The sequence below is a fragment of the Charadrius vociferus genome, unplaced genomic scaffold, assembly GCF_000708025.1.
Source record: "Charadrius vociferus isolate BGI_N301 unplaced genomic scaffold, ASM70802v2 scaffold418, whole genome shotgun sequence".
Lineage (NCBI taxonomy): Eukaryota > Metazoa > Chordata > Aves > Charadriiformes > Charadriidae > Charadrius > Charadrius vociferus.
In genome coordinates this window covers 982,242-995,568 of record NW_009649614.1, presented here as the reverse complement: position 1 = coordinate 995,568, position 13,327 = coordinate 982,242, and the positions used below count along the sequence as shown (strand labels likewise).

The 13,327-nt window shown below is 39.8% G+C and overlaps 1 protein-coding gene across 1 annotated transcript in view; it reads right to left on the bottom strand.

Annotated features, from left to right (window-relative positions):
• TLE1 (transducin-like enhancer of split 1 (E(sp1) homolog, Drosophila)) overlaps positions 1 to 13,327 on the bottom strand; it is a 73,825-nt gene that overhangs the window by 32,088 nt on the left and 28,410 nt on the right. Inside the window, exons 6-7 of the mRNA XM_009890502.1 lie at positions 1,308 to 1,512; positions 537 to 553 (exon numbers count right to left, since the gene is read on the bottom strand). Coding sequence (XP_009888804.1) covers positions 537 to 553; positions 1,308 to 1,512 — 222 coding nt within the window. The remainder of the gene's footprint in view (positions 1 to 536; positions 554 to 1,307; positions 1,513 to 13,327) is intronic.

Here is a 13,327-nt window from a genome sequence, read left to right as displayed (position 1 = left end):
AGGTAAGATTGTCTTAGACCAATTCTATTACAGCTGATCTCTAAAGGGAAAAAAAGTATTGCTATGGAAGTTATACCTGAAGCACAAATTGAGCAGTAAAGACATTTGTAGGGCTTAAACAGATTCAGTTAAAGAAACTCCTAAGGCCAAACAGTGTCATGACACACGAATTTTAAATTTCTCCCCCATTCTGCAACTCTAATTCCCCAGAATCCTACAGGGAAAATCTTAACTCTGACTAATAATGTTACACTTTAAGTTGCAGTCAACGTTCTGTTTGATTTGCAGCTTCTCCCCCACCCCCATTAAGCAAACTAAAATCCAAGCTTCCCCAAATTCATTCTGCTCAGAAACAAACCCGATTCATACAGTCCTCTAAACAAATGACTTTGTGTTCTGCTTAAGAGAGCCCTTAACAAAAAACACATATGCCTATTATCAAGAAACTGACTAAAGGAAGACAAAACAGACAAACAATACAAGGTCTGATTATTACATTATGTAGAAGTGGAAACTTTTTTAATGTTGGTACTTACTGTGCCTGGCTCTCTGTCTGCTCCCGCAGTAACCAAGAAATGCACAGACATGCCCGTTCAGACACAGAGGCAAGAACAGAAATAAAAAAGGGGGGAAAAAAATTAGAACACAAGCCGCGAACAGTTTTAAAATGGCTTTTATTTATATAAGTCATTGCACATTCCTAATACAGTGATTTCCTGAAAATTACAGTATTTTGTAAACATGATTTACAGTTTAACCATACACAAAACCTAGTTTTATTTCATGACAGAATAAATTATTTTCTTTTCAAAAATTAGTCAAGTGCAATTTTGCCCAATATTTAATTGTGTACTAGAATTTAAGCCTATGAAACTAAAGAAACAGATGCAATTATCTAAATCTTTTGTTTGAACACATTCACTTCAAAATTTAACTTCTCGTTCCCCCTACTTTCCCACCCACCCATTAAACAACATTACTTTCTTTGAAAAAAATTAACCATTATGTAGTTTAACAGTTTTCCACAACATGGTGCAGGCCACTGGTGTTACAACTAAGCATTTACCAGGATGTCAAAATGCCCTTCAAACTATAGAGCAGGTGACACCTAGCGATCCCCATTTAAAATACTGAAAAATTCCAAGCTGAATTTTGCTTCAGTGGTATATATGCAGACATTTTTAAGTTTGCCAACAGGTTGTTTTTTTTTTCTCATTCTATATAACTTGAATTCTTTAGAGATGCACATAATTTGCAGCAATGTGCAAATTTGACAAAGTCCTAATCAGGCCTGCCATGCCTCTCACCTCTGTGGTGTTCTGCATCGTGATGCTTCTTGTCATCTTTTATTGCCAAGTGAGACTGCCCACCCAAAGCACTAGAAAGGGCAAGAAGACCAGCGCTGCTTCCGAGTGGAGGGATCCCGGGAGGCTGAAGTCCTGACGGATGCGGCGTTAGAGGCACTGGAGGTCCATGGAAATGGGAGAGATGTTGAGCCTGCAGCTGCTGCTGCTGTTCCCAGCGGTATCATCATCCCCGGAAGAACAATGCGTGGCACATAGTTTGGGAAGGAGAAGGGAGAAGTTTGGTTAATTTTTGAGGATCAACACCGGTTTTTTTTTCACCTGTTTGTTCATTTTAAATCTAGCCTCTCCTCTTTGTCCCACCATACTATACATACTGCATTATGTCATGCTGCCTGCAGACAGCTCTGTTCATGTCCCATAAACCAAAAAAAGACTAGCTGGATACTTGTTCTGCAGCCGGAGCAATACATTCAACTACTTTAGGTTGTTTTGGGCAGCTACTGCCTGTCACAGTGTCACTGGTGACAAGCAAACAGCAGCAGCAGGCAGCCCAAATATCTTTCCCTTTCTATAGAAAGGAGTATTGCTGCAGTGGCAAAAATCCAAGTTTCACTGGCAAGACTGATTTAAATTCACAACCTCCCATCCCCCAAGTTGGAAACAGTAAATAGGTTTCTATTTTGAACATTTAAAAAAAAAAAAACCCAAACCTAAAAGACACAGCTCATTTTCATACTTAGTGTAGTTAAATTTATATTTTATGCTAGCCAAGCTTTTGGGAAAAAAAAAAAAAAAATCGTGAAATAACACTGTGTTTAGGAACCAACTCTGAGCTTAAAATCCAGGTATTCCAGATAGCATCAATAAGGTCATGGGATTCCCAACTAGAAACATAATATTAATGAATTAAAATACCTCCATCTGTTTCAAAAGCAGCTGGCACGATCAGTATCATAATGAGTGGACATACATCCCTGTAACCAGTTTGGCAAAATAACCTGTAAGCAGTTTTAGAAACAGAGTCCTTCTAATGGAATGACTTCCCCATAGTTTAGATATTAAGATATCTTCTAGTTAAAGCTGTTATGGTTTTATTAATATTTTCCAAGTGCAGCTAACCATTTAATTTCTCCAAAATGCTCAGCACAGATTTATTTGGAAAATAAAGCTTCAAAACCATCTTTAGCTTAGTCATAGCTCCCCTTTAGTCTGCTACAGGTAAACAGATTTTCTGCCTCTTTCCTGCTTCCTTATGCCTGGGTGTATGAACAGAAGACAGAACAAACCTCTCCAGTTTGGCCACGCTCCACCATCCCTCTGCTGAAGGCACACACCATGAAAAAAGCTAAAGTACCATCCAATTCATGGGATCAAAGAGAAGACGACAGATAAGCAAATGCCTGAACAGGATGAGCTCAGCTAGACATGAGAGTTTGACCTGGTGAATGCCAGTAGTCATGTAAAAGCAGGCAAAATTGTTACAGCACTGCTGACAGCTACTGAAATCGTATCTAGACTCAAGCTCACAATATTTCACAAGTTACTCCAAAATAACTCAACCCAAAATAATCCAAAAACATTTTACCTGCTTCCATAGGTCCCAACACTCTTCAAGAGAAATAACATCTACTGGCACATGAATGACTTTATTACTACATGAATGAATTTATTACTATTTAGGTAACTACTGTGCCCCTACACTTATTTCTCATAACTCCATCCCAAGACATGCCTTGAGCTCTTTATAAATTTATGTAGACACAAAAGCGACTGACACTGAAGAACTCTGGACTGGACCTGCTAATCTTTCACTTTTCTGCTGTCCCATCTGTAAAGCAGCCATCATTTACTTATTTTTGATATACAAGACTTATCTTAAAAATTTACCACAAGTTTACCAAATCTTTCTCACACCACATATCAGGAATTTCTTTTCACATGCTGCATAAAAAGACACACTAGTCTTCACTGTACTACATACATCTGATCACTATTCTTAACTTTTCAGTATGTTTAAAAGGCAAGATGAGAGGTAGTTCTTATTCTTCTATTTTAATGTGTTTACAACAACTCAAAAACTAACATTTTGAATGAAGTATTATTTTTATTTGAAGGACTTAAAGCAGTAAACCACGTTCTACAAAATCAAGCAGCTACTGCTAGTGGAAGTTCATTTAACTGAAGGAGCATCAGTAAACAGCACTGTAAAGTCTGCAAGGGTTTTGCTTGTTTGTTTTGTTAGTTTTGTTTTGGTTTTTTGATCCAGCATTTAAAGAACAAGAGAACATCTCTCTTCTCACAGATTTTATCAAGACTTTAGTAGTTTCCAGCATGTTTCCTCAAATCGGGAGACAACCTGGTGTTTTGGCAGGCTTCTCCAGAGAGATGGTATCTTAGTTGTTCCCTTCCTCGTTGACCACTTATATATAAGCCAGGACAGTCACCTGCATGAGACAACATGTATAGTACTGCATTCATGGCATTGATTTTACTTGTCCCCAGCTGCACTGTCACGTTGGATTACCTAGTTGTGGTGTGCAATTGGACAAGAATGAAAAGCGATTTATCCCTTCCAAATTGGTTCTGTGGAGAAAACCCTGGTCCCTTCTCCAACAGCGAGCTCAAATTAACTTCTTTTGCAGCATGGGCATGGGAAGGTCAAAACACGGAAATTAAGTTAAATTGTTTCCGTTCTTGTCCCTATCCCTTCAGGAAGCCTATGAAGATTCCCTTTACTCATGCCTCTCTTGCTTGGTTTAATTAGCAAATGAGTTAACCCATATAATTTCAGGAAGCACAGCTTAACATCTTTAGAAATCAAACTTTTAGGGACACGCTACCTACCATTTCCCTGCCTCTGCTTTGTAGCCTACGCACAGGATAGTTACAGAAATGAGGAACAGCTTAATCCCTTCTAACAGGTTCTGAAGATGAAAGCATGTGACAAGAAAAGCCACATCCTGTTTCTGTGACAGGACTGCATACGAAGGGTGGGGAGCAATGCCCAGTGTAAGGTGTAGAACAAACACAAGAGCAGTAAGTGGAAACGCATCACTCTGCGTAACACCTCAGCAACTTTGCAAAACAGTTACTGAGGGCAGCAGAGGAAAACAGTACCCAAAGATGCTTAAATATCCAACTATGTTAACCAGACTTAAGAGTGAAAATCTGCTCGTGGTCTTTTAAGCCAACAAAGGAATATTGTGGTTTTATGTTTATTATCTGAGGCTAACTACTGTTTAAGAGTGAAGCATATTGATTTATTGTTTATATACCCATTCATAATAGGTTTAAAGTTCTCCCTCACACATAAAGATGATCCTTTACAGAAGTTCATGCTCTTTTTATTTAAAAACCTTGAGTTGCTACAAATATATTGTTTTCTTTTTCTAGAAGCAGAAAAGGGAATATGTGCTGCACACAACGGAAGAAACTAAAGACCAAGATGGATAACAGCAGCGCTCACCACATGTATTTAGTAACTAGACATTTGCCATAGTAGATCCTAGATACAATTATGTTATGCATATAATCACTTTCCCATCACTTCAAAGACACTAATGCCTGCTCTGTCACCTTTTAAGAGGTTCGCAGCAGTGAGATATAAAACGGAATAAGTTGGCAGCAGTATCATGGTCTACTAGGCATGTTCATTAGCGCTTAATTAAAAACTAGACACCTGCCATAAGAAATGTGCTCAAAAAAGGATGAGTAACAGGTCTGTCTTACTAGCAATTATTATCATTACTTGCAGAGCAAGGGCTGTGTCCACTTTCAGAGAGAAGTGGGAAGGTACAGAAGAGTGCAATGATGCATACATAAGTGACTGCACTGAGATAATTAGCCATAGCATTGATTTTAAAAGCATCAGTAGTTCACCTACCATTTTGTTGCAAAAACAGAAGTTCTTCATATTTGCAAAGGGAGAAAAGAAATGGCAAATTCAGCTTACTGTACTGTCTAGATTCAGGTTTTATCACCTGGAATTTTTTTGCCAGTATACCCCTAACCTTACCACAAAGACCCCAAAATCAACATATGAAAAGTGCAGCACTTGCTTCTCTGAGCAAGCACCTCCTCAGAATTTTAAAGGCAGTTCAGTTTTTCCCCTGCAACACCCTAGGCAAGTTCCAGCTATGAAGAACTCTTTAACGAGGACATAAAATTTGGAATTAATTTTCAACCTCTGCCAGGCACGTCCAGAGACAGAGTTAGGAAATCTGTTTCACAAAGACTTACTATACATAAACAATGGCGTGGCTCCTTTAGGCTCCTTGCTCATCAAGATAGAGCATGATGAGCTCCTACAATCCCACTTCCCACCTTAAAGTAGCTCTGCTGAGGTCATGAACACCTATGGCTTAGTTAAAAACCTAGTTTTGAATTCCTAGCTTTAAACAGGTAGAGCATTTTTCTGTTCTTAAGCAGATCTGTGATGTGCTATTCAGTATCTGTTGAAAAGCAGTGAATTAAGAATTCAGATATGATCATACATCAACAGTGCAAAAAAGGTAATACCTGGTCCCAAACTACAACTGCTGTCTTCTCTTGTGCCCTTTTAAACGAACACCTGAGAGTAGAAAAAATTTTCAAAAACTTTATCAGCACTAGCACCAGTAATACTACCAACAGATTCCCCCAAGCTCCATAGAGGTGTTCTGAAAAAATATCTGGCAAGCACAAGAGTCATTTAGAGACCTAAAATGTAAAGGGCACTATTTCGTGTCAACCTCTGTAAACCTGAAAAGTGACTTTGTTAAAGTCAAGCAGGCAGAAAGACATGAGAGAAAAACATGTATTACTGTGTCCAATTCCATTGCCGTAATCTATCACTTCCCAAAGGGAAAGCTTCAGGTTTTTTATTTGCTTGCTTAAGCAACAGAAGGAAGTGAGAGCCAGTATCAAATGTCTATGGCCAATGAACATATAAGGGCCACTGTCTGAGCACATACATCCAGCCGACCAAGCGATAACCTTCTCCCTCACTGTTTAGAAAGATTCTTAAAACCAACATTGCAAATGTAATCTTCAAAAAAAAGGAAACGACTCAAGGTTATGCCTCTGTCAAATCCAGTCTTCTCTCTCATTCTAAAAAAATCCAAAAAATCCCTGCACACACAACCCACACTACCAACAGTCAAATCTAGCAGGATTAAACTCATTAGACAGTCTAAGCCACCAATTCATACTTGCATTTAAGTTTCTGCAGGTACTTTCAAAAGAGGATTTCAGCTGCAGTGAAGAATATACTGCAGGATGACAAACAACATCCCATAAGAATATATCCACATTCTTCTACAATGGAGTGACTGCATCATTGGGAAAGAGAAGAGCTACAGAAGTCACCTACCTAGACTTCTGGAAGGCCTTTGATATGGTCGCACACAACATCCTGGCTACAGGTTTGATGGATGGCTTGTTAGATGGATGAGGAATTGGCTGGATGATCACATCCAAAGACTCAATGAGACTCAATCTAAGAAGGGTCAATGGCTCAATGTCCCAGCAGTAACCAGTAACTAGTGGTGTCCTTCAAGGGTCCATAATGGGACCAATGCTATTCAATATCTTCATCGATGACATAGCTAATGGATTGATTCACTTAAGGGATGGGATGACATCCAGGGGGACCTGGACAAGCTCGAGACACGGGCATGTGTGAACCACATGAGGTTCAACAAAGCGACATGCAAGGTCCTGTTCCTGCACTGGTGCAACCCCTGGTATCAGTACAAACTGGACAATGAATGGATTGAGAGCAGGCTTACTGAGGAGGCCAGGGTATACTGGTGGATAAAAAAATTGGACATGAGCCAGCAGTGTGTACTTCCAGCGCAGAAAGCAAATAATTTCCTGGGCTGCATCAAAAGAAGGATGGACAGCAACGCAAGGGAGGGGATTCTCACCCTCTACTCTACTGTCATAACACCCCACCTGGAACATTGCATCTTGTTCTGGGGTCTCCAACACAAGACAGACGTGGATCTGTTAGAGCAGGTCAAGAGGAGCACGACAAAAATTATCAGAGAGGGCTGGAACACCTCTCCTGCAAAGAAAGGCTGAGAGAGTTGGGATTGTTCAGCCTGGAGAAGAGAAGGCTCCAGGGACATTTTATTGCAGCCTTTCAATATACAAAGATGGAGAGAGACTTTTTACTAGGGCCTGTAGTGACAGGACAAGGGCAACAGTCTTAAACTGAAAAGGGTCAGTTTAGACTGGATATAAGGAATAAACTTTTTATAATGAGGGTGGTGAGACACTGGAACAGGTTGCCCAAAGAAGTTGTGGGTGCCCCATCATTTGAAGTGTCCAAAGTCAGGTCAGACAGGGCTTCGCGCAACATGATCCAGTGAGAAATGTCCCTGCCCATGGCAGGGTGGATGGACTTCATCTCCTCCAATCCAAACCATTCGATGATTCTGTGATAGGTGAACAGACTGATGTAAAAGCTACCCAACATGGATTGCTTACTACTCTATTTTCTAACGTTGCTTCAGCAGCGGAAGCTGTATTTCTTCTTCATTGCATTTGGATGTTTCTTTTTCCTTGACACCACCACCATTATACTAACTAACCACAAAATATGTTAGTAGTCCCTGTAAGATGCTTCTTTCTGACCTATTTAACCCTAATCTTTAGTACCATAGCAGCAATCTACAAACCAAGCTCTGAGTTTGCTTTTTTTTCTGATGACACAAAAGTGGGAGGAGTTGCTGATACACCACATGGCTGTGCTACCATTCACAGGGATCTCAGCAGGCTGGAAAAACGGGCTGACAGGAATGTCATTAAGTTCAACAAGGGGAACTGCAAAGTCCTGCACCTGGGGAGGAACTGTCTCATGCACCAAAATGTGCTGGGGTCACCCACCTGGAAAGCAGCTTTGTAGAAAAGGACCTGGGAGTCCTGGCAGACACCAACTTGAACATGAACTAGCAATGTGCCCTTGTAGCAGAGCACGTGAATAGCATCCTGGAATGCATTAGACAAAGTATTGCCAGCAGGTCAAGGGAAGTGATCCTTCCCCTCTACTCATCACTGTTGAGGCCACACCTGGAATACTCTCTACAGTTCTGGGCTCCCCAGTACAAGAGAGACATGGACACACTGGAAGGCATCCAATGAAGGGCCAAAGAGATGATTACAGGACTAGAGCATCTCACATATAGGTTGAGATAGGTTGAGAGAGCTGAGACTGTTTAGCCTAGAGAAGAGAAGGCTCAGGAGGGATCTTCTCAATGTATACAAATACCTGAAGGGAGGGTGCAAAGAAGACAAAGCCAGGCTCTCTTTACAGTAGTGCCCAATAACAGGGCAAGAGGCAATGAGCACAAACTGAAACACAGGTGGCCTCCCAAACATAAAGAGACGCTGTTTTACTGTGACCGTGACTGAGCATTGATTGGCACAGGTTGCCCGGGGAGGTAGTGGAGTCTCCACCCTTGGAGATACTCAAAAAACCATACAGACATGGTCTTGCACATCTGCCTCTAAGTGGTTCTGCTTGAGCAGGGGACGTAGACCAGATGACCTTCAGGGGTCCCATCTAACCTCAGGCATTCTGTGCTTCTTCCATTCTTATTGCTACTGTTTCTCCCCGTTTAAACGCCTTTTGGAAAAATGAGTCAGCTACTAATATCATTGCTTAATTTTCTACCTAATTCATTTGAAACATCTGTGTTTATTTTGCTTCATTTGGTTTCCTTACTTCCTCTCTTCTAAATGCACAGACTTTATTCTGACAGATAGGAAGCTACACTATACCACAGTAAACAAACTTGAAAGTGCCCACTACTGCATCTCTAGCTAGTGAGCCAAGAATGGAGACTTTGTAGTTTTGTAGAAGTTATTTGAAAACTATCCATTTTGTGAACAAGCCACAGTGCCTTGGGTGCAGGAAGAGAATATCCCTTCAGAACAAAGAAACAGTGTCTTCAGCAAGCCTCTTCCATCTATAAACCACGTGAAATGTCATTGTACTACAGAGATTTAAGTCCACAGAGGGACACTATTAGCAAAAGCTATACAAAGCCACACATTTCATATCTAAAATTTGTGTGGCAGTAGCATGTTTAAAGACCCAACTGTCTCATGGGAAAAATCCTGCTCCTGTTTCATGCTTTATTACAGAAGATGCATAGGATAGCATCTTTGGGTCTTACCATTTATTTCCATTCCCACTTAAAAAAAAAAGAAAACTTTTTACCATCTAGAAAATTGATGTCAGAAAGCAAAATCTAATTCAGAAAGAAGATGAAAAAGTTATCTTAAGTTTGTTCTTTGTTATCATTTTATACTATGGGAATGTGCTTTAAGCTAATCTTAAATTTCTGACCAGAAGGCTCTTCGATGTTTTTCACAGTTCCCATTTCCACTTGTTCAAACAACACAAACCACACTAAGTCTCAATTGCACATCAACTTTTTTTAAGCAGTAAGGGGTCACATAAATTGCCTCACACAAACCAGAAAAATGATGCTATACTGTGATAAAGGCAGTTCCTCCCACACACACACTCCTCAAGCAGTCCTTTTCTCACAAATTAACTTCATCTCTAAGGTAACTGAAATAAGGCTGAGAAGTTGCATTTCACTGCTTTGCTGATACAGCGATTATAAATACACTAACAAACTAAGCCCTTCTGCCACCTTTATCTATTATTTAAAAAAAAAAAGCAAAACAACAAACAGATACAAGACCTTCAGCACGTCCAAAGTACTCCATGAAGCTACTGCAAAACAACATGAAGTTTATGGTTCTCAAGTACAGTCTTTCATCTGTTTTCTTTTCTTAACTCCTTTTTCTGCTTGGCTCTTCGATTCCTTCCGACCTGTGTTATTTCCCTCCTCCTCAGAATTCATTTTCAGGCCTCTGCTATGGAATCCTCCTTTAGGAATCCAGTCTTGTGTCTTCTTTGGTCTTCAGAAGACTCAAAATAGGAGAAGCAATGCTGATTTCAACTGGGTCATGAAGATTAAAAAAACACTTCATGCTCTGGTGCTTTCACTACACTTTTACACTGATGCATACCTGTTTCACTATTTCTACAGATTCATGCTACACTATTGCCATAGAATACTATGCCTGGCCAGCACTAGAATCTGGCTTGTTTTTTTTTTTCCCTCCTTGTATTAGAGATTAAACTACAGTCTTTAATCTTGCTAAAGAAAGGAAAGTTAGCATAAACACTTACAAGCATAATTCCTCGCACACTTGCTCTATAAGGCTAAAAGTGCTTCTCTACCTAAAGAAAGAAAATAAAACCTAGTTGCAGTCAAGAAGCTGCCACACTAACTTCTCTGACACAAAAATAAGTATTTACTGATTGTTGGTGTAGAGAAAAAAGATTCCACAGAAAAATTACATCACAAGAAAAGAACACAGATCCAACATGGGGCCAGCAAACATACGTGTGTCAATACCAAAAAGCCCACAGAAGGCAACTGAGACAGCTGACAAGTGTCAAAACAGTTATACTGAAGCCTGAATCTACCTAGCAAAACTCCAAATTAAATTTTTCACTACTACATGAGGAAATTTTTTTGAAAGATCCTTAAAATCCTTATATAAGACATAAATACTAAATGTATTCTTTAGCTCATATTTTACAATATGTTCTGTATTTCATTAGGATTTTTCTTTTTTTAAAACTAGGAAAATGGAATCTCTCAGCACAAGAAAGGCTTGGGTTGCTATCAATTCGAACTACATAGCCAGTACCAGCCTACCTACAAGTATACACGCAGTACTTCTGTTAAATCACAAGATCCCATTTTTAGATTTTAACATCATAGTTAGCTTTACACCTATAGAACTGAAAACCAGGTCTTCAGTGCCCCCAATATGCAAATAGCAAATATAAAAGTCATTTCCAAGGGTAGCTTATTAACCATTGATTAGTTCCCACACAACCACTATAGAACACAGACATATAGACTGCAAGAAAGCAAGCAGCACTCTATCCTCAACACTATGGTGAGCAGCAACTCTAATCTTTGCTGCGCCTTTCTCACTTTCAACAGCTAGGTTTCTCTGCCCTTCCTTCTGGCATTTCGGCTGGCAAGCCCAGGCCCCAGAATTAGGAAGATAAAGAGACACTACACTTCAGGGCCTTTCAAGGGCTCTTGTAAACAGTAGTGACAGATGTGGGTGACCCCACACAGTGAACGAGCACATCGGCTGTTTATCCGCTAAAGCGATCAGCAATTAACTATTTAACAAAAGTTTAGTGATAATTGTTAAATGTCAAGATTTTTAACATCCCATTGACACAGAGGGAATAATTATAGAGTACTGCCAGCATGACTGGCACTTTCACAAGATTAGATCTGCACTAGCAGCCTAGCTACGCTGTGGAGCCTCTGCGGATCGTCCCACGCCGGCACAGTCCCGCAGCGAGGACGCGGGATATTGCCAGCAGATGGAATTCTTCCAGTTCAGCGACATCTTCTCCCCAAGCTGTATCAACACTCCACTGGTCTAGCTGCATTCACATAAGGTCTTTTGCCAGCAGAAAAGAAGGGTTTTGCTTCCCTCCTCCAGGCTTTTAGGCACTGTAAGTCAACCTAAAACTTAGTAGTTTGTGCCTAGGACAGACCCGTTGCTTCTATCAGCAGCTATGCTGGCAACGCAACAAGCAGCCCGTGACCTAAAAAAGCCCTTTTGCTATATGCACATACACACAACATATTTTGTATCTTAATATATCATTAATATATTGTTGTACACTACATATGCTGTATGTTATATACACTAGCCTATATATATTACAAATAGATAGATACTGGTTGTTTATATTTTTATATACAATTCTAGAAGTTATTCTGTGTGCTCGTATATATAGTTTCTTCACTGATAAAAATATGTAATAGAGGCCTGCTTAAGAACAGTTCCTGTTGCAGTTTATAGCAAAACAAAAAAAGAAATAGAAACAAGACAGAAGAACAAGTTCTAAGGGTCCTTGTATTAATAATGGTTGTTTTGTTTTTTGTTTTTTTTTCCTTAGGTTAAATAATGTTGGTTTTCCCCCCCCTTCGGCGAAATTCTGAAGAAATAAGGGACAAACCGCTATGCTGAAGTCGCATTGGAGGAAAAGACTGTGCAACAATGGCAGAACCAGAGAAGCCTTTATAAAGGACAGATGCCACAGGGCAGGAGGGAGTGGAGGGGTAGAGTCAGAGTGAAAATGGAAAAAATGATCCTTGTGCAGGAAAATGTGTGTCTTCACCAAAGGACTTCCCAGACTTTAAAGGAAAGTAACAAATTCAAAACCACAGAAGATGACCTTAAATTCTCTTGGTTCAGACGAGACAAAGGCTGGTTTTCTGAAACCAGTTACATTCTTCTGATCACTGTCAGTGTAAGTCAGCTCCCAAACAAAGTTTTGCTTTATAAAAGTACATATTGCTTTCTCTAAAGATGCAAGAGGCAAGCCTTAAGTCTCTCGAATGAAGCTGTCAGCACACATTGCTTCTGGTTTGCAGAAACTGCCAGCACTTTTTTTTTTTTCTGGGGCAACCATAAATTCCTGTTATTACTCACCTTGTAACCTCAAATCTACATATTTGCCTGTTTAAGCTACTGTTAGCATGCCACTATCATCCAACTACACTTCAAAAGCATGTTCCTGCTGCCACAGCAGCCAAAACCAACCAGTTCAAGCATGCACCAATTTAGCAATGACTTAAAGATGTTACTCTAGGGGGGTTTTATTACTGACATATGATTATCTTAAAAAGTATTTATTTTCCTTCCAGGCTTTTTTAGTCTCCAGAAATTTAAATCTTGCTGAATATGAAGATAGTAATGATGGAGTAGAAATGCTTTTTGGTAAATTAAAATCCACGAGTTAAATACTATTTTAAATCATGCTTATCACCCTGTTGTCCCAGCTACTACTAACTACAAAAACAATTCAGTGATATCAAAGAATGACAAATACAACAGTCATGAGAAAAGCATTGCATTGATTTTCATTTACTGTTCCAAGCCACAGACCAGATTCTTGGAAATTCCCTACA